Genomic DNA, 22,267 nt, shown 5'->3' on the forward strand with positions numbered 1-22,267 from the left:
TATATATATATATATTTTTTTTTTTTTTTTTAGAGAGAGAAAGAGAGAGAGAGAGAGATCTAATATGACACTCTTCCATATTAGATATATAATTTAAGTTTAATGTAATTTTGCTGTATTTAGATATTGTATTTGCAATAAAGGGAAAAAAAAAAAGCTTGGTCTAATTATATTAACATTTCTCCTAAAAGCGCCCAAAAGTGGTGTTTGTGGTTAATTCTGTCAGATGACTATAGTGTAAACTTGGAGAGGTTGAGGTCATAGAGCGTGACCAGTGTTGTCATGTGAATGATAAAAATAAACTTATGCAAGTGCAATGATATTTGTGTGCTTAACAATGGGGCAAAACATTATGCACAATTTCTACACTCTAATTACATGTTTTACAATGTAACTTCAGTTTTTTTGAAAATGAAACTCAGAACACTCCAGAACATTCATGACAGATAATTATAGATCATTAGGCTACAGATAATTACAGGACATTACTGTTATCTTACTGCCCTCGTGTGTCGTGAACTGGAAATGCATAGAGCACAACACAAATATATACTACTCGTCAGATTTTGCTACCAGTGTAAATTTTCATGTGGAGTGTGATGTAATAACGCCCTAACCTACCTAATCCCTAACCCCAAACTTTAGAAATATTCAAATACACTTTTGGTAGCATAATTTAATGGGTGGGATAAAATGTCAGGACACCCTGTTTTGCGGCTGGAAGAGTATCCACTGGCACTGTGTAAAACAAATGCCAGAATACTTGGGAAAAATCAGGGACTTGGCCGAAGGAAAATGAATCATTGGAAACCATTCAACCTTGACTTCATAATAAGGAAAACTAATATTGTGGAATTCATTGGTTACCATGCAATTTCCAGCTTTCTTAAGATTTTTTTTATTTAGTGTTCAACAGAGGAGAAGTAAATCTAACAACAGATTTGAGACAAATTAATGGTGAGTAAATTAAGACTTTTTGGGGGGGGGGGGGGGGGGGGTGAACTATCCCTTTAACTGCTGTACTTCTGCCACCTGCTGGTTATAAGTTGAGTTGTATGACTTTTTCATCTGACATATTTACATGTAATAAATGCTGAAAAACGACTATGAGTTTAAATATTGAACCAACTGTGTTCTGGTATTATGTATCTATTTACATTCAAAACCTATTAAAGCCCATTCCCGCCACTGAATAAAAAAATATTAATAATAAATGCAATGTAAAAAATATGTAAATTCAGAATTCCGAGTTATAAAGTCAGAATTGCTAGTAATTAAGTCAGAACTTTAATAACTTAGAATTCTAAGTTTATAACTCGCAATTTTGACTTAACAGGCTAACTCACAATTCTGACTCATATCTCAAAATTCTGACTTAATAACTCACAATTCTGACTTTATAACTCAGAATTATGATGTATAACTCACAAATCTGACTTAATAACTCAAAAATCTGACTTAATAACTCAGAATTCTGACTTAATAACTCACAATTCCGACTTAATAACTTATAATTCTGACTTTATAAATCACAATTCTGACTTAATAACACAATTCTGACTTAATAACTCACAATTATAATTTAATAACTCACAAATTTGACTTAATAACTTACAATTCTGATTTAATAACTCATAATTCTGACTAACTCACAATTCTAACTTTATAACTCACAATTCTGAATTAATAACTCGGAACTCTGACTTAATAACTGAATTCTAACTTAATAACTCACAAATCTGAATGGAAATCTGAATGGAATTTTGACTGTAAAACTCAGAATTCTGACTTTATTATTTTTTTTACATTGTATTTTTTTTTTTTGTTTTTTTTTTTTATTCAGTGGCGGGAACGGGTTTCAATACTCTACAGTCCTACCTTACCGTAGAATGAAATCCATGTCTTTTAAATGTAACTATCCGACACTGTAGCATTTTTTTTGTAAATATAAAAAATTTACTTGTAAAATAGAAATTCACAATTGACTTTTTAAATTATTGTTATTATTATTAAAATGATAAAACATAGGTAACAATGTACTGTTTACAAACGCCACGCCGCACGTGACAGGGGCGTTACCTTGGCTCGACCCACCTGTTCTTCCATTCATTTCTGCTTCAACACTTCCTGTAAAAGGTAAACAAATGGAGCTCCGCACTCCGAATCGTAAAATGGTTCAAAATGTAAGCCTAATGCGGATATTTAAGTATTCAAAATGCCCGGACAAAAGAGAAAGTTTAATGTTCGCTTTCCACCCGTGAGTATTTTTGTACTTGGAAGTTTTGTGAGCTTTGTGGGGCACCTCTGCGACTGCGAACCGTTCCACTCATCCTGCTGTTGTTCGACTTTCGGCCATGCAGGGACGCGTCAAGAAAATAATGCAGAAGGACACTGAGGTGGGTCGAATCGCTACAGCTGTACCAGTCATCATATGTATCCTTACAAAACAGTGAATGACGCATGCTGTTGCGTTCTGGGTAATATTTGTAGCTAGAATCATTTGCAAGTTATTAAAGTATTACAACACACTTAACAATTAGGGTACCTCAGTTTACAAATTAAGCATGTTTTATTTACTTATTTGTTGTTGTTGTTGTTATTATTTTTATTATTATTGTCATTTATTTGTTTGTTTATATTTATGCACTTATTTTTTTGCATATTTGTAACTTTATTTTAATGAATGTTTAATATGTCGATTCCTCAAACTTGACTTTTTTTGTTCCGTCCACGCTTATGCTGGTGATGCCCTGGGCAACATCGCAAGATCTTTGAGATTGGCTCAAAATAGCTCTCAACTATGACTCTATAAAGAGTCGGTTTCTCTGCATGGACCCTATGGCATGGACCTATGAGAATCTTTTATTCAATCTTTTGTTGTTAGTTTTTAAGTCAAATTAGATCAATTGTATTTGAAGAACAGCGATTCCAACAGGTTGTCTCTCGACTACTGCGTTATTTTGCTCTATTGACTCTTTAGTTCATAGAACGTCACGATTGGCACAGATAAGTTAATAGTTTTTAAGATTCAAACTTTCAAAAGAATCAATTTATTGACTTTGACTTTTTAGTGATTTTGTTCTGTATGGCCCTTAGTTCATATTTACTGAATATTGTAATCAGTTCAAATCAGTGAAATTGCATTTCTAAAACCACAACTGAAAAAAAAATTAAGTAATTTCATTGACTTTTTTGTCCTGTTGACTCCTTAGTTCGTATTTCTGAAGTTTTTATTGGTTCAAATCAGTGAAATAACTTTCTAAAAATCAACACTTCAGATAGGTTCCACAGAGGGGCAGACTGATTTTGAGGCCCTAACTAAGCAATTCCAGGTATGGGGCCCTATTGAAATATTCTTTCTCTATGAATATTTTTTTCTTTCGTTAATGAATTGCATGTTAAAAAGTATATATGTGTATATATGTGTATATATATATATATATATATATATATATATATATATATATATATATATATATATATATATATATATATATATATATATATATACGGTTGAAGTCAGAATTATTAGCCCCCTCCAAATTATTATCATCTGTTTATTTTTTTTCCCCAATTTCTGTTTAACAGAGAGCAGATATTTTTCAACTAATTCCTTAACATATTAGTTTTAATAACTCATTTATTATAACTAATTTTTTTTATACAGTACATAATCATACCTGCCAATATTCCCGTTTTCCCTGGGAGTCTCCCATCAGAATTATTAGCTACCTTTCATGTTTTCTTTCCTTTTTAAATATTTCCATTTAAAAATTGTTTAAAAGAGCAAGTAAATTTTCACAGTATGTCTGATAATATTTTTTCTTCTGGAGAACGTCTTATTTGTTTTATTTTGTCTAGAATAAAAGCATTTTTTTTTCATGAACCATTTTAGGGTCAAAATTATATTCCCCTTCAAGCTAAATTTTTTTCCCTACAGAACAAACCATCATTATACAATAACTTGCCTAATTAACTTAACCTGCCTTATTAACCTAATTAACTTACTTAAGCCTTTAAATGTCACTGTAAGTTGTAAGTATTCTGTAAGTGTCTTGAAAAATATCTAGTTAAATATTATTTACTGTTATCATGGCAAAGATAAAATAAATCAGTTATTAGAAATGAGTTATTAAAGCATTTAGAAATGTGTTAAGAAAAATCTCTCCGTTAAACAGAAATTGGGGTAAAAAATAAACAGGGGGCTAATAATTCTGACTTCAACTGTGTATGTGTAAAATATATTTTCATATTTAAAGTGACCCTTTATCTTCTTAATGTATAATTAAATACAATAAATTTACAAATAAAAGCAAGTTCACCAACTATATACAATTAAATAGCCATTATTTGTGATAAGATTTTAATATAAATAACAAAAAAACATTTGAACAAATTTAACTCACAATCAATCGAATTCAATAATTGCTGTTTGTGAATCGCAGTGGTTACTTTTTACTTGGTGAAATGCTCGTTTCATTGTTTGTCTTATTTCTACTTTTTTGCACTCAACTACAGCTTTACTCTGATTGCTGGCAGGCAAATGTCTTTAAACCACTTACAGCTCGAGCATGTGCAGTACGGAAGGAACGTCCCATTATTCATGGGGGCCCCCAGTTTTGAAAAGAAGTAATCTGTACAGTTATAGACAGATTTTACAACATACGATAGAAAATTTATAAAACAGCTATATGAATTACTGTTGAAGTCAAAATTATTACCCCCCCCTTTGAATTCTTTTTTTTTTTTATATTTTCCAAATGATGTTTAAACAGATGTTTACTTGTTTAAAAGAGCAAGTAAATTTTAACAGTATGTCTGATAATATTTTTTCTTCTGGAGAAAGTCTTACTTGTTTTATTTCGGCTAGAATAAGAGCAGTTTTAATTTTTTTTAAACACCATTCAAGCAAATATTTATTAGCCCCTTTAAGCTATATATTTTTTCTCGATAGTCTACAGAACAAATCTTTGTTATACAATAACTTGCCTACGTACCCTAACCTGCCTAGTTAACCTAATTAAGCTAGTTAAGCATTTAAATGTCACTTTAAGCTGTACAGAAGTGTCGTAAAAAATATCTAGTTAAATATTATTTACTGTCATCATGGCAAAGATAAAATAAATCCGTTATTAGAAATGAGTTATTGAACTATTGTGTTTAGAAATGTGTTGAAAAAAAAATCTGTAAAACAGAAATTGAGAAAAAAATAAACAGGGGGCTAAGAATTCTGACTTCAACTGTATATAGGCTTCTTGGCATCGGTCCGGGCCCCCTAATTCCCAGGGGCCCTAAGTGGCTGCTTACCTCATTTATTGGTTGCCCCTACCTCAACACTTTTTGATTTTTTCATTCTTTTGATTACTTCATTCTTTTTTTGTAAATCAGTAAAAAGATGCTCTAGTTTCAAACCCGTTTCAAATAAGTTATCCTTCGACTCTTTGATTTTGTTGTTCTATTGACTCTTTACAATAACCCTCATATGAAATAAGAGAATTATCTGTCTTAAATTAAATTATGGTAAGTCATTAATATAGCTGTTACGTTCCATGACTTGACATTTAGCTAAAGCTTTAGAAATATTCCTCAAATCTCTTCTCACCATGACCTGTAAAATAACCCAGTCCAGAAACAGCAGAGTGATGTCCATCAATCACATGTGAGATTCCTCTTCTATTAAAAAACATATAATTAATAACAGTGTTTTTTTTCTTAGTTTGTGTCCTAAACATATTTGTGTTGTTTAATCTTACGTTGTAGGAAGCAGTGTATTAATTCAGAGAAGCTGTTTGACTTCCTGAAGGATGTGGCAGATCAGACCTCTACCTCATCAACATCAGAAACATGCAAAACAAAGGGCAAATGGCAGTCCCACAGGTACAATATCACTCATCAGAATGCACGTTATGTCCTTGAAATATATAAAAGTAAGCTTGTGCCATACAAGCAGTCATTTTAATCTAAATATTTTTCAGTAGGAGAAGATGGCAAAATGTTTCCATCAAAGCCAGGTCACCTGAGCGAGAGGAGACGCCTCAAAAAACTGCCAGTGATCTGGTCATCAACACTGATTCCTCCAGTGTAAGTGACTCAAATTGAAGAAGGAACATAGATTATATTTTATTTTTTTCTGGTTTTAGAAAGTAATAAATTAAATGAATGAGATGTGGGTTTTTTTTTTAGCAAACCTGGTAAATCAGCTCTCAAATACACAATTTTACTGATTCACGTAGATTTATTTGTGAATTGGACTGAAGTGATTGGATCGGTTCTCAAGTTAGCAGCTCAACATTTCATAGAGCAACAAATAATAACTTGACTTCTAGTTGATCTATTGGAAAAGTGGCAGAAGGTAGATTATTTTCAGATAATTCGTCACAAAAAACCCATTGGAATCCACATGGACCCAAGATTCTCATAGAAATCAGTCAAGTTTGGTGAAGGAAAAATCATGGTTTGGGGTCACATTCAGTATGGGAGTGAGCAAGAGATCTGCAGAGAGGATGGAAACATCAACAGCCTGAGGTATCAATACATTTGTTCTCCCCGTTAAATTACACATCTCAGGAGAGGAGAGAACTCTGGGAGTCCTTCAAGAACACTTTCTTTGCCATTCCAGATGAAGTTATTTGAGTCATTGCAGAGATGCATGGATGAAGTCCTTCAAGCTCATGGGAGTCATACAAAATATTAATTCTTTTCCACTGCACCATGACTTCATTTTCTATACTGTACAATATTTCTGTTACGTGCCAAGACGTTTGGCTAAGCAAAGTGAGACCTTACTTCCTAATTAAATGATTAAAAATCAAGGCATGATCGTATTTTATTCTTGGGAAAATAAGCGCAATGTAGAGGCATTTGCCCTTTATATAAGCCACTTCTGATACCCAATGATAAACTTGAAGTCAAGTTATTATTTGTTGTTCCTAAAACTTGGATAAACAATAAGACTTTTGTCAGGTAGTGTATGTAAAAACTTTTAGTTAACTGGTAGACTCAGACTCAGCTTTATTATCTCATTAGGGCAAACTAAAATTGCAACAAGGTACCATAACACAGGCGAAGTTCCATGTACACATTAAAAAACTAAATAAATTTTACCACACAACATCCACACATCACCACATAGAAACATCCCCCTCCCCCCTGGACTCATTTAAAGACCTAATGGCCACCATTATAAAAGAATTTCTGGTTCTATTTGTCCTGCACATAGGAACCCTAAAACGACATCCTGATGGCAACAGCTGAAATACAGAGTACAGAGGGTGATCCGGAGTGCATAGTATACCCTGAGCTCTCCTTAGAACATAATTATGGTAGATTACCATTAGACCAGTCTGATTAAAACCAATGATCTTGCCTGCCACCTTCACCAGGCTGCTCAACCTGTTCTTGCTTGACACACTCAGATTGCCGTACCATGCTACAATGCAAAAAGATAAAATAGATTCGATAAATTGTTTATAAAACAGCGTCATCATAGAGGTACAGACCTGAAATGATCTAAGTTTCCTCAGAAAAAACAATCTTTGTTGGACGTTTTTATATACAGCCTGGGTGTTAGGTTGAAATGTCAACATATTATCAATAACAACCCCTAGATATTTATGCGTATCAACAATTTCAATGTCCAAGCCTTTAATATTAGTTATGTTCGGGGTTGGAGAAGCCATCCTGTAATCTATCACCATATCGTTTGTTTTACTTGCATTTAACTGAAGAGAAAATCTATCACACCAGGAAGTAAACTCCTGCACAGCAGGACCATGCCCCAAATCCTGATCGTAGAGGAGACTCACCTAAAGTAGTCTAAATTTATTGCATTTCAAAAAAAAAAAAAAAAAAAAAACCTTTAGCTTTTCACAGTTCAGAAGATAAATGTATTGTTTTTATTATGTTTTTTAGGAGTCTGAGCTGTTCATCTGCTTGGAAACCCATTCCCCTTGACTGGGCATTTGAAAAGGTGAGATTCATACCAATGTTTCTACTCATGTTTATAACTGTACTAGTCCAGTGCTGTGTTATAACCTTTCATTTTATTCTTATTTAAGTTACACAAGATCCGACAATCTCTTTCACTGAAAACTGCAGTATCATTTATGAAGACCCAACATCTTTTTTGGGGGAGGGTGTTATTGTTAACCTGACATTTATATTTAATTTTTAATTTGTGAAATTGCTCTGTTGTGGTGTTATATTTGCCATGAAGTTAACCATATAAATTTGTTTTCTAGTTTTAAATTCCGATAAGGAATCTATTGTTTATAAAATGATCGAGATTCTGCGATAGCGAGCAGCACCACTTATTTTCTTTAAGTTGGATTCATGATTAAAACTGTAGTTTGAACCGCCTACTGTTTATAAGCTGTGACTTATAATATTTATAAAGGTAAATATTTACCATCTTTAAACTCAAGTTTTCATTTTCCACAGTAGGATACCCAGGGGTTCTTAAAGCCAGTTGTATATTTTATAGTGGATATTCTTATCTATAAAGCATATTTTAAGATGTAGATATTACACTATTATATAAATATGCCTTTTCTATTCTTAACTCAACTACTGTGATGAAAAGACAAATGAAATGTAGTTAAAAATGTTACACGAACTGTTACAAGGCGTTGTCTGAATAAATTATCTGAGGATGATGTTTCAAACATACTTTTATTTGAAGGAAATGACGTTCTTTGCCTGGTCACAAAAAGTGTGATGCCAAAAATGTACAAGGAAATAAATAAAACTCATCGGGATCATATTTTCGGGGGCAATATATCCCACATTTTTTTGGGTTACTGAATGACTTGTGGTTCCCTTTTCAAGCATTTAAAACATGTCAGCAGCTAACAGTACAGTACTTGCAGTCATACAGAGCAAATAGAAAAGCAGTGATCTAAAAAATAACCAGTTTTTCATTTTACATGACTTCCTTTTTAATGTAGACACAAAAGAAACATCTTATCGTTTTCTTGAGCAATATAAATGGCTATGAATAAAAATCACATGATCATAATACTATAAGATGCGGTGACAAATGTACATGAGTAAGAATTCCATCAGAAAGAAACGTTAACCGAGTGCTCTGAAATCTCTCTTTATTTTTGCTTCTCCAAACATCCAATCTTTTCATAACTCCGAGACCCTTTCCAAAAGCCAGCCAGTGCATAAAAGGCACCGTTCGACCCTGTGAGCCCTCACAGAACAGGACAGGAGTGCCGTCATGCTAAAACAAGTAGACTATATTACACACATACACCGATATGACTCATGTCCCCTTTTTAACACTCTTTTCAGTCCTGATTTCCAATCATTTAATAACTGTAAACATCAAAATCATCCAAATAATGTGATAAGAGCAATGTGATGTTGCCTGCTGTTTCAGTAGAGTCACATTCAGATCCTCTGTTTTTGTAGGTGGAGCCAAATGAAGAGAAATAAAAACGGTTAAAGAAAGAGCCAAAAAAAAAAAAAATCCAACAAGATATCTCTGAGGCTGCTACATCCTGTGCTCAGCAGAGTCGTGCGCCATAGCCAAATGTCTGTTTAATAGCGTGGCAGTAGTACCTCTGCCATCCATCTCGTGTTCGCTCTTCTTCGCTCTCAGGAACTCCTCGACAATCCACCTTTAGCTCTGTCTCATTACCCTTGTCTGTGAAAGTCAATGTCACCGTTGCGTAGTGCTCTGAAATGAGACAGACAGATGAGGTAAACATCGAGCAGTAAAACACTAATAAATCTAGGACTGGGCGATAGGATGAAAATCTCATATCTCCATACATATATAATCACAATACTGTACCATTTTAGTAAATTCAATCAATTAATAGTTTATCTATATTGACCACATGGAACACATTCTTTCGTTTAACTGCACACATGTTGCAAATCCTCACAATTCAAACACATTTGTAAAAAAAAACGCACTGCATTTTCTCACAATGCTTGCAAGTAGAACGGAACACAACGAAAATGTTTCAAGGGGACCTTAAAACAGAGACGGCTAATTAGTTTATGATTATTTAGGCTAAAAAATCAGGATAATCAGGATTTGTCAAATCCAGACAATCAGGATTTTTCTATAAAAGACAACAAAAAACTACAACTGCACTGAGCACTAGTCATGGCCCAATAAACATTTCAAAGTAGCATCTGTCATGTTTTAGTAGGGGTGTGACATTTTAACATAACGTAATTCGTATGGATCACGACCTATGATTAAGAACACGCATGACCTGCATATTAGTACTTTTTTTTACTGGTAGATTAATCCTAATGTTGTAATTATCACAGATTGATTGGCTCTCACGTCATTCAAATCACATGTATTAAAGCATTTAGCCTTTCCTGTAAAATATGATGACAGAAGTAGTTTTGGGGGGTTTCTTAGGTTATTAAAACTGTTTTCTATCTCTACTTGTTTAGCCTGCATCAATGTATTCAGTGTAAGCTGCATGATTAATCATTAAAAGATCAGGATCTCAACACCCCCGCAACATAAATGATGGTGATTTGCATATGTCTATTAATCCTTCCAATCGCTGCATTCAAATCTGTTTGAAAAACACAAAAATCGAGAAAGACGTTACAAACAGTCAAATAACACAGAATTACTAGGTGAACAGATTGTAATTTAGATAAAACCACTGATGTTTATGGTAAAGATTAAAATCAACGTCATGTGCATTTAACTAGATGCTCAAAAATCAAAGTTGTAGGCTGCTATTGCATTAAATTAATAAAAAAAATAAATTAATTAAATTTGTTTTATTTTTATTCAGCTGCTTAATTCTTCATTTTAATAAAACAGGTTCTGTTTTGTTAAAACCACAAGTGTCTTGCAGTGCTGTTCAAAAAAAATGGTCTGATCTGAGACACAAAAAAATAAATAAATAAATAATATATAAATATAAATATAATAACAAATAAAAAAATATATACAAATCCGAACTGTTAGATTTGTGATCAGTTACAGCCCTAAGTTTTAGGGTCCCCTTGAAACATTTCTGTTGTGTTCCATTCTGTTTGCAAGTGTTGTGAGAAAATGTAGGTTAATGTACGTTTTTTGTGTTTGCATTGTAAGGATTTGCAGCACGTGTGCTGTCAAAGGGTTAAAGATCTTCACTCAATTTGCTGGTGGTGTTTGTAACTGCACATGTTTTCTTAATTTGCAGCACATTTGGCTCTCTTGACCACTGTAGAAAGGACTTTATTTTTTATATTTTAAAGTATATACTCAGAAATGTACTCATTCATATGTGGTCATTTCTCACTTTGAATTTCTAGGCAAATATTTGATAAAAATGCAGAAAAGTAAAACCAATGTTAATAATATATAAAACACTTTTTAAAAGCTGATTACAAGTCCAACATAAAAAAATATTGCTAAATGTAAACATTGTGCTATCAGGATATGCCGAGGAGTTTACACAATATAAACATTGTGTGTTCATAGGGAAGGAAATACTTTACATGTGCAGTAGACAAAAACTTAAACTCAGCAGATTAGATTGCAGTAGGTTAAACTCCACAAAAGGAAGGTTTTAGTTAAAGGCTCCATTCAATCTATATAATTTCATCCCCAAATAAAAAAGAATAAATAATAATATGAATATGAATTTAAATATTAATATGAATCAAATAATAAACTGAACTAATCTTTGAAATAATCCAAATGAAAATGACTTGTTTGTAATAATTTAACAAATTAAAATAATAATAATTATAATAATTTAGCCTTTATTGATTTTTTATTTATTTCTGTTGCACACAAAAGACTTTTTTGACGAATGCTGGAAAAAGTAACTATTGATATCTTCACTGCGTAACCAATTATATTATGGATGTCAATGGCTATAGGTTTCCAGCAACATTCTTCTAAATATCTTTTTTTTTTTTGTTCAGAAGATTAAAAAATTAAGTTGGGACTGCGCAAATGATTGCACACTTTTCATTTTTGCGTGAACGGTCCTAACCCAAAAAAAAAAACTGATGAATACTGAATAGATCTAAACCAATGTATCTGTTGATTTCACAACTTGTTAAATCCATTGAGGCCGGTCAGTCATGTGTAGTGTTTCAGCTTACCACAAGGCCACGTGTTGAACCTCCACTTCATGACTATCTTCTGCTCTGATACCTGTTGAACCACAGCAAAATGTTCTCAGAAATCATTATTCACTTATCACTATCAATACTCTAGCAGTTTATTTACAGGCTAGCATCATGTAGTTACGTTATATTTATATTTGAAACCAAAATCTCACCAGCTCCAGGAATTCTCCGTTCACATTTCCATTCAATAGGCGAAATTTGCCACCTTTTTCCCCTTCAACCATAGCACCGCTGCGTGTGAACGCCTGAACCAGCTAAAATGAACAATTCGAGATTCTTCTTAAACAAATTGTGTTATTAATGATTCTCCTTTCATTCTAAAATCCCACTGATTAGGGGATGTCTAGATGCTGTTTTAAGCAATGCGCCAATCTTAGCAATCTCACCTCCTGATTGAGAAAGACCCGATACAGCTCTTCTGGTGAGGTGAGGAAAGTGTCCCTTATCGAAAACTTGCAGGTTGGGATTTTTACTCCTGTGTTGGAAGGCGGAGGAGCAGTGCTACAGGAGCCAATCTAAAAAAACACACACAAATAAGGAGTTTCAGATGGTTCAGTTTCATTTATATCAAAATGATTAATAAAACCATTTTAGTGCAGCACATTTACTTAAAGGAATTATTTTGTTTAATAGGCTCATTTAACAAGTTTCCTAAGTAAAACACTTGAGTTTTACCATTTCTAAATCCATTCAGTCGATTTCTGGGTCTGACAGGAGCACTTTTAGCTTAACATAATTTACTAAGGGTGCTTTCATACTAGTGTTGCATCGATAGATGATGCAATCGTCCATCGCTGAAGGCCAATAGCCATCACGATGCTGAGCCAGCTTTGTGATGCTCCACAACGCCTAGCCCCGGTTGCAGCAGCAACCCACTCACAAAAAATACACACATGGCCCCGTACACATCACACAGCTGAAAACACACATCACGTAGGTAGGCTACAAATAATTAATTAATTAGTTAAGAATGAACTAATTATTCATAAATCATTCATTCACTGCCGCCTACAACAACGATGCTATCTTCCATCGCGATGTTTCACATTACACATCATACGATGCCAAATTAGTCGACATTACCCAACCCTATTTTACATCTGTAGATTGATTGTTTTGTTCGGAAACAGGGATGAAAATTGTTACAATGTTGCGTTTTGTTCTTGGTGCGGTTCGCTTTGCTTTCACGCAGCAAAGTCTCTAAACGGACCAAAATATCTAAAACAAGACACATGCGAGTAAACTCTTTTCACATTGGTTCCAGTTTATTTTGAGTCCCCCTCAGCTGCCATGCCTCCTTATTTTAATTTAAGGCAATAAGCAATAAGACATTAAAAGTGAAAAGCTGCGCTTTAATTTTGAATGGAGAGAGGGGTAAGATTTTCTCATACACAACTGTTGACTAGAATTATGCATTATAGGCTTTACATTATAGAGAGAAATAACAGATAAACCAAGACTGCTGTTCTGTAAATTTTCTTAATGGATAAAACAGCTCTTGTTAATATTTCAGCATGCCTTTACTTTCGTATTTGACATGAAACGCACATTTATCGGTAAGAATGACATCCCGCACTACTCATAATTCTCTCTTTGTATAGTCATAAATATGCCTATTACATATCCATTGTACACTGTAATATAAGCTGGTTCAGATCATATTGCTTTCTGAGTACAATGGATCCGTTCCAGAGTTTGTTTCAATCGAATTGTTCTGAAACAAGAGTCTAGGTGTGAAAGCACCCTTAATCAGATTAGGCCTCAGAGTTCCTACACAGACATATTAAGTGGCAGACCACCTCGATACCGCTTATTAATAATTATTTACTTTTACCACAACAATACATTGACAACCGCATCTCTGTATGCAAACATGAGTGGAAAACCTTAAATATAAATGAAAGACCATATTCAATATTATTGTAGTATACCTTTTGGTTTATCTGTATTCAAAACGGAACAAAAAAAAACTTTAAAGTAGCCTATTTGCCGACAACCTAAATGCAGAATTCTTTTATCCATTAGGCAAATATTAAGTAAATAGCTTGAACATTTATCTTAAATGACCGTTATATATTTAGATCCCTCCATTTCGCTTATCCATAATTTGTATATATTTTTTACAATTTCAAAATCCACTTTTAGATTTTATCTCAATTTAATGATAACTTATTAAATGTGGTTAATTAGATATAATTACATCCATGATCTGCTGATTAATTACATTTATTAAATACATTTCAAAAATGATAGAGTTCAGATGAATGTCTTTTTTTACTTTAATAAATGTCTGCAATTCCACTGCAAGTGTTTGAATTTTTTGTATTTGAAAAAGTCATTGATGTGACAAATATTCAAATACTTGGGAGTGATGGATATGCACAACAGTTAATTCAAAGTAGCATTGAAAAGGCTCACCTGAGTTTTGCTGGTCTCAGTTATAGCCTGGCCTGTTGGCTGTTTGGTCATGCCGTTGGCTGTGGGTAGGATCATGCCCTGTGTGAACTCTACAACAAACAACAGCATTCAACATCAGAAAAACGCCACAAACCCTTGCATGTGTTCGTTTTTTGGTGTCCCTGTGAGACTTGCCTGTTTTGAGGAAGCCCACATAGCTGGCAAGAGCCGTGCGAATTTTATTGGCTCCCTCCTTCCTCATCAGAGATAGCAGCGCTGTTTCCGGTTCATCTTTACAAAGACTGACACCGATCTAAGAGAGTCAACAAAAATATCATCAGCACTTACATAACAGATATTGCTGGATATATATATACACGGCCATATAATTATTCGTGTTTAGATCATTGGCTACATTTACAAGGATGCTTTTTCTTTAATTAGGAATCAAATTATTCCAACTGATGAATCAGACATGAATGCTAAATAAAGTAATCAGGTCCTTCTGTTTAATTTTTGTTCAAAAAGCAGAGTTAGAAATTACTGACAGGATCTCAAAGATTTTGAATCCAAGGGCCTTTTAAAATTTACTGGGATGGAATGTGCCAAAAAATTCTAGGCTAAAGCTGAAGACTGGAGCTTCTTTGTAATAATTATTGATTGCTTTATTAAATAATACAAAGTAAATTTTTAAGACTTAAAATTTAACTCAATAACTTGAATTTGACAGATTTTTTAAAAAACACAAGCCAATAAAATAACCACATTTTGTTGACAGTGATTAAGTATAGGCAGCATTTTTGCTATGACAGCACAGTCATGCTACAGGGTTTATGCATGCTAATAGGACTTTTAATTTGCCAGTAACCTGGGTTAACCGCTTCCAGTGAACTAAATGACATTGCAAAATCGGTGCGTTTGAGGTCTGTTTTCTTGAAAAATCAGCGATCTCCACTAGCTGAGTGATATCCAATATAAAGCGGGTCTCAGATTGTACAAGAAACACTGCATTAAATCACATTTTCCCCGCCATGTCTTTATAATATGAATAATTATTTTACCCTAGTATATTCAATGGAGCTTTTGCGCTCCTCTGCCGATTCTGACAAGCGTGTGCATGTAATCGGCTTTTTGTCTCGTTTTACGCTTGAGCAACTACATGAATGCCAAAGTCTATTTAACTGATTATATTTTAATTACAACATCGATGCTGTTAAAGGAACCATTTAAAATGGGAAAAAACTCACAATAAAAGGCCACCGGAAGTTTATCATTATGGGAACAACACTAGCTCGACATATACCCTATTGCAAGCAGCTCCATATATATTTTTATAAAGTTCCAAATAGCTCAGTATACCGTTCTGTGGAGATTCTGCTCATTTATAGCCTTGCTGTCCACTGCCCTTACGCTTTAATCAGAACAGCAACAAACAGCTCTTGCATGGCACAAGCCATTGAAATCAATAGGTTTTACAGCGCAACACTTTCTGTGTCCAGTGTGAAAGCTGCTTCAATCCACACAGGGACTATGGCTGAAAGAAGAGTGAAACCTGAGTGCTGAACACTGCTGTCGGAGATTTTTCTCTTTTAGGCCCAAAACCTAAAATGCCATTTTCAAATGCCAAATTCAATGAAATTTACAACCATGAATTAAAAATTGTAAATGCAGTTTTAACAATGTTCCTAGAATCATATATATATATATATATATATATATATATATATATATATATATATATATATATATATATATATATATATATATATATATATATTTTTTTTTTTTTTTTTTTTTTTTTTTTAATTAATGTTCATATCTTTTCCTGGACTACAAATCAGAATTTTAATAAGAGGTTTCCTCATCTTTAACAACCAAAAATGAATTGAAGTGTAACATGCTAAATTATTCGTTCATATATTTTTCTTCGGCTTAGTCTCTATTTTAGAAGTTGCTACAGCGGATTAACAGGCACTGTAATTATTTTTAAATCAAATTTAAAATAATCTCAAAGCCCAATCAGAGGCTTTCTGAAGTCCTCTATTTTGGATTGGCCCTCTGGTTGAGAAACACTGCTTTAGTGGGCTATCAAGCTCATTTGGTGCTCACAGTTCGGTTTTTCTGGAAAACTTCAACACTGTTTTCTAAACCCAAAAACCAAACGGTCCACATAAAAATCAATCAATCAATCTACGGACAATATACAATACGTCAAAAAAAAAATCTATATATATATATATATATATATAACAAATAAACATTACTGAGTAACTTACATCAAAGTCATCGATGTCATTTTCATCCGAAAGATTTGGAATGTCAATGTTTCCCTTGTATTTGATACCCGATGTTGATGTCCCTATGAAAACAATACAAATCACAACAATTAAAATGACATTAATGTATTAAACTTCAATGTTTACTAAACTAGATTCAAATAAACCTTACTTTACTCTGGGCCATATTCATCCTTAAGTACCTTCTTTTTTGTACTTTAAATAACAATATAAATATGTAAGAATATTAGGAAGACACAAACAATATTTTTAAATACAACTGGGAATAAGTCAAGGTTCCTTACTGATCAGTTTATTTTCAATTTGTCCAGATACATGGTTACAGGTGTCCAACTTTGTATAAAACTTCATATCTTTGACATATGTTCCATTCTACACATAAATGTATGTTTTTATATCCACTGGGCCATTGTACGATGTGTGGTTTCATCCAATTAATTGTATGGATTTTCTAGCACTTTAAAAGACTATGTGTAGTATATGCATCTCTGTTTTTTTCTACATAAATCCTGGGGCATCCTATCAAGCAAGGAAACACAAGGGAGTTTAAAGCAAGTCTATATACAGTACAAATTTTACACAATCTCAACTTTTACCCTCTGCCAAAATGTAAATATTTTCAAACATTGCAAAAATACATTTAAGTGATCTACCTTTCCACACCCCATCCAACATTCCTCTGCATCTGTGCTGTTTTAACATTCATTTTTGAGAGTATGTTTAATTTTTATTATTGACTTAATAAAACTAACCAGAGAAAGAGTCGTTTAAATAAAAACAAACACTTTACAGCTGCTTTATAGCAGAATTGAACGTAATTTTAAGAAGAAAAAAAAACATTACTATTATCATCATTCTTCTTCTTATTATCATATGCTTTATAATCACTAATTTTAAATGTTAGTCTTGTTTTTGAGAGGAATTGCATCCCTGAACGAAGAAGAAAAAAGAACTTTGTTTGTGGCTACAATGGGGTCTTTAGTTTAGTTATACCTGATTTCAATCACAGTGTTCCTTACCTGTCCAGGCGGCCTTTAGATTCCACTCATAGAAGAATATAAGCTTTCCTTTGCGATTGTTGATGGAAGCTTCTCCCTCCACCTTGCTGACCTCTGTGATCTCACACTTGCCCTCTTCGCTCTCCACCTGCAACCCCATGAGTAGCTCCTTCAGCTTCTCTGATGACCAGCTTGTGACGTCCCTCTCTGTCCTAATAATACAAAGCACACTCTGTTATAGTATTCCCTCATTTCCAGGGCTCCACAACAAGGTCATTTTTTTTAACTAGTGCTTTTAGATTATTGCTTTGGATTCGTCATGCCAAAATCAAAACTTCTCCATTATAATTTTAAAACTGCAGGAAAGGTAGGAGTTGAAAAAGACTATAGTCAAACAAATGACAAGTGATTAACATTACATTCAAGTATATAAAATATGCAGAGGTCTTCAGCCTAATTTTACTGAAAACAAAGTGGCCAAGAACTACTCATCATGGACACTATATTGCTGGACAGATTAATGGCATCCAAAATGACATTGTTTTGACATAATATACCAGAGGAGAATGGCCAGACTGATTCTAGTCTATAGGAAGGCAACAGTAACTCAATCACTCATTACAACCAAGGTATGTGGAAGAGAATCTCTGAATGCACAATATGTCCAACCTTTTGGATGGGCTACAGCATAAGACCACACCGGGTGCCACTTCTGTAAGCTTAGAACAGGGAACTTTAAGGCTACAATTCTTTGAGGCTCACCAAAACTAGACAACATGAAAGCATGGATCCATCCTGCCTTATATCAACGGATCAGGCTGGTGGTCACAGTGTGCCCCATCTTCTGATGGCTATTTCCAGCAGGATAACACTCCATGTCGTAAAGCGTGAATCATCTCAGACTGGTTTCTTGAACATAACAACGAGTACACTGTACTCAAATGGCCTGCACAGTCACCAGAGCTCTGTCCAATGAAGCACCTTTGTCATGTGGTGGAACGAGAGATTCGAATCATGAATGTGCAGCCGACAACTCTGCAGCAACTGTGTAATGCTTTCATGTCAATATAGATCAAAGTCTCTGAGGAACATTTTCAGTACCTTGTTGAAACTATGCCATGAAGGATTAGGCAGTTCTGAAGATTATTTGTTTTAAAATCTACAAATGTAAGCATGCAGTGAGATCATAAAAAAATATTAAAAATTTGTACGTGCTGTAATGTGGCTGAAATGGAGCCTATGCATGTAATTTGTTTAAAATATTAAATGCAAATGCACTCGCCTACAAAAATCACACCAATCATTTAATAATAATAAATTATTTACAAATAGACATTAAATAATCTGATTAATTTTATTTTTATGTTTATACTATATATTATATATACCCAACTCCACTGACAATGCAGCACATTTGTCCCAAAAGTCTTTTAAGCTGAAGCCAGGCGATCACATTGTCCAGCCCTGTTCTATATCTTAATTAATCCTCACTTATTACTCCTGATATAATAACTTTGGTCGAAAAGTGGAAAAACAGGTTTTGTGTCAGAGAATTGTCTGATTTTAAAATGCATCCAGTGTGAAATTTAATTAAAGAAATACTTAATTTCGTCTTTGAAAGCACTTATTTGCAAAAAAATTACAATAAGCCAATGTCAAATGTTTTATGTTTTTAGGCTTTAAACATTAGGGAAAGAGGTACACTTCATATTAATATTGCTGAAAATGTATAGTATAGACCACAGAGAGAGATTGTTTTTTTATTTTATTTCAGAGGAATATTTTTATTATACCAAATTGTCATTTTCTGCAAATAAATGCTCTAAAAAACTCTCTAAAAAATATTTTAATGACATGTTTTCAGAAGAGAAGTATTAAACTAAACATGTGGGCCATTCTACCAGAAACATACATTTTTACTAATAAAAATGTGACAGGGTCTGACATAAGCTTGTCTTCCTCAAAAAAAAATAAATAAATAAATAAAATACATACAAAGCAAGTATAAAATCATACAATTCAATGATAGAACACATCCTTGATCCCTGCCAGCTTCTCCATCAAATGATGTCATATCCTTTGAGTCATAACCTTAAAAGTGTATTGCACGCATTTTATGTTAAATTTAATACAAATGTGACAGGACAGACAGAAACATGGGGGGAACAGTACATTTTTTTTTGTATTATATATTTGTAGTATTTATTTGTAGAATTTATTTTTATTTTCATATTTTTAATCAATTGATGTGAAAGAAAACAACCTAAACTGGCTATTTCTGAAATATTTTTTTAAATACCAATTTTTAGTATGACAAAACTAGTAAAGCTGTTGGTTCATTTGAGCTAAGGACAAGGACAATGACAGGGTTTACATTTGTAAAGTGTTTTAATAAAGATAAAAAATCTGAGAACCAAACGAATGACACATTCCTTTACAGAACAACTCAAAAAATCAGTCAATTTTAGACATTTTTTGGGATTAATTACTGTTTATTTACTGTATTAACACTACTGGTCAAAAGTTTAGGGTCAATTTTTTGTTTTTTTAAATATAATTTTTATTAAATAATTTAAATAAAATGATTCTGTTCATCAAGGTGTTTCCCAGTGATGGGTTGCGGCTGGAAGGGCATCCGCTGCGTAAAAATGTGTTGGATAAGTTGGCGGTTCATTCCACTGTGGCGACCCCGGATTAATTGTTAAATACTTATTCGTTAAATATTTGTTATTATTATTGTATGTAGTTTCAATTAAAATAATTACTCCAGTCGTTATTGTTTTGCTTTTATTACTACTATTAATAATATGTACGGTTCTCGTAGAATGTCCCACGTATTTATCAGTGACAAATCCAAATAACTGGTTCAACAGTATTTGCTGTCAAGTGTTAAAAGCGGAGGATGGAGATGTGGCCCATGGCAATGTAATGCAGGGCTCAACAATAAGGACCACAAAATGGCCCGGGGCCAGCGTGAGGGATGTTCGGGACAGTAGAGAGAATTGTTACTGGCCCGATCAGGCCAGTCTGCCTTGTCACAAAATTTTAAATTGCCTTCGAGTCTTCGACTATTTGTCAATTGCGTGCATATATAAAGTTTTAGAATTGAGAAACAATTTGTGCTTTAAAGTCTTTGAATGTTTCGCCTTTTCTATGAAGTCGTAAACCCCATATTGGTTTTTGGTTCCTTTTATCTGATTGGATGTTGTGAGCACGTTATTTTTTCCACAACCTGGTAAAAACCAGTTAAGTGAAGAGACGACGACATCAAATTAGGCTAAAAGAAAGTCTGTTTCTAACGATGTGAAAACAGATATTTACATGCGTACAACACAATGAAAAAAATTAAGTGATGTTTAGCATAGTTTTCTTTCACCTTTAGGTCAGCCATCTTTTGTTTTGCAACAAAATACCAGCACATTTTCCATACAGCTTTATTTTACTGCTTAAATGTGTAATTTTTAAAAATATTTTAATTCTAAATTCACAGGCATTATTTTTGACACATTATTTAAAATATGTGGCTAAGAATTAGCTATTTTTTATTTCATTTTTTTGGTGGGGCAAGTGAAAATTTTGGCAGGGCAAGTAACAATCTAAATCACTGGTCCAATCAGGCCAGTAGAAAATATCCTTAGCGATGAACCCCGTAATGCTTTACTAGACTGATCAAATCCAATCCCTACAGTCCTTTCACAGTTCGTGTTGTTAAACCAATTAATTAAACACTTTAGTACATTCAAACCATTTAAATTGCTGTAGGAGCATCTCTTCTTCAGTAATGATGAATACCCATGCCACCTTACACTGTTGAACCGGAGACGCTAACGAGTAAAGCCGAAGTGAACTGTCGCAGAACAGTTCACAGCTCGAGTGACAGCAGGATAAAAACAAACATTTCCTGAATATATATTATTAAAAACACCAAAGCGTCAGGTGAAAGAAACGTTACAAGCATGGCATAAATACACTTGTGACGACACTAGCCAGACATCCGCATTTGACTTCGTAAATAAAACATAAAAACAGCAACAACAGCTTGAGTGGTTTCTAATACAGCGAGCTTTTAATCCAACACCGACCTAACCGCATTTTCTCCGGGGTGTTCGACACGGAAATGACGGCTGGATCAGTGGAGAGTGAGTGTGCTTTAGCGTGTTAGCACCAAGATGGCTCGAGCAGTGAGTGTGAGTGTATTTGCCGGCTGAATCTCACCAGTGCCAGTTGTTGACGTTTGTGGCGTCCGCTCGCTCCTCCACGATCCAGCGAGGGTCTCCTTCTCCCCACTTTGCCATCTTGGGTGAATACAGATGTTGTATGCGCGTCTGTTGTATGTAACGAATGAAGCCGTGGACTCGCTCTGAATGTGTCTGTCACGCGTGAAATCTCGCTTCTGGAAACCTCTCGACTGCTGCCGAAGGTTTTGTTGCTCGTAGAAATTACTGGAAACGGAAGTGAGTC

General features: G+C 33.8%; 2 protein-coding genes across 8 annotated transcripts; one reads left to right on the forward strand and one right to left on the reverse strand.

Annotated features, from left to right (window-relative positions):
* The first annotated feature begins 2,135 nt into the window (after positions 1-2,135).
* On the forward strand, positions 2,136-8,663 carry LOC100535468 (dr1-associated corepressor). 5 transcript variants are annotated; one of them, XM_087291017.1, is made up of 8 exons: positions 2,136-2,257; positions 2,361-2,433; positions 3,279-3,332; positions 4,519-5,659; positions 5,761-5,877; positions 5,979-6,081; positions 7,912-7,969; positions 8,058-8,663. In XM_087291017.1, exons 4-7 carry the CDS (start codon positions 5,604-5,606, stop codon positions 7,951-7,953), a joined length of 318 nt encoding a protein of 105 aa, XP_087147143.1. In that variant the 5' UTR covers positions 2,136-2,257; positions 2,361-2,433; positions 3,279-3,332; positions 4,519-5,603; the 3' UTR covers positions 7,954-7,969; positions 8,058-8,663. The 5 variants fall into 5 exon arrangements, with proteins under 5 accessions (XP_087147143.1, XP_087147144.1, XP_087147145.1 ...); XM_087291018.1 differs by having other exon boundaries at positions 5,625-5,659; positions 5,976-6,081; XM_087291019.1 differs by having other exon boundaries at positions 5,625-5,659.
* ahsa1b (activator of HSP90 ATPase activity 1b) lies at positions 8,652-22,262 on the reverse strand. Of its 3 annotated transcripts, XM_087288605.1 has the most exons (10): positions 22,022-22,201; positions 17,093-18,018; positions 16,960-17,003; positions 16,788-16,870; positions 14,707-14,824; positions 14,533-14,621; positions 12,501-12,629; positions 12,267-12,368; positions 12,088-12,139; positions 8,652-9,685 (listed from the first exon to the last, which is right to left on the reverse strand). In XM_087288605.1, exons 5-10 carry the CDS (start codon positions 14,771-14,773, stop codon positions 9,513-9,515), a joined length of 612 nt encoding a protein of 203 aa, XP_087144731.1. In that variant the 5' UTR covers positions 14,774-14,824; positions 16,788-16,870; positions 16,960-17,003; positions 17,093-18,018; positions 22,022-22,201; the 3' UTR covers positions 8,652-9,512.
* Between the last annotated feature and the right edge of the window lie 5 nt (positions 22,263-22,267).

The sequence above is a fragment of the Danio rerio genome, chromosome 17, assembly GCF_052040795.2.
Source record: "Danio rerio strain M-AB ecotype USA chromosome 17, GRCz13ab, whole genome shotgun sequence".
NCBI lineage: Eukaryota > Metazoa > Chordata > Actinopteri > Cypriniformes > Danionidae > Danio > Danio rerio.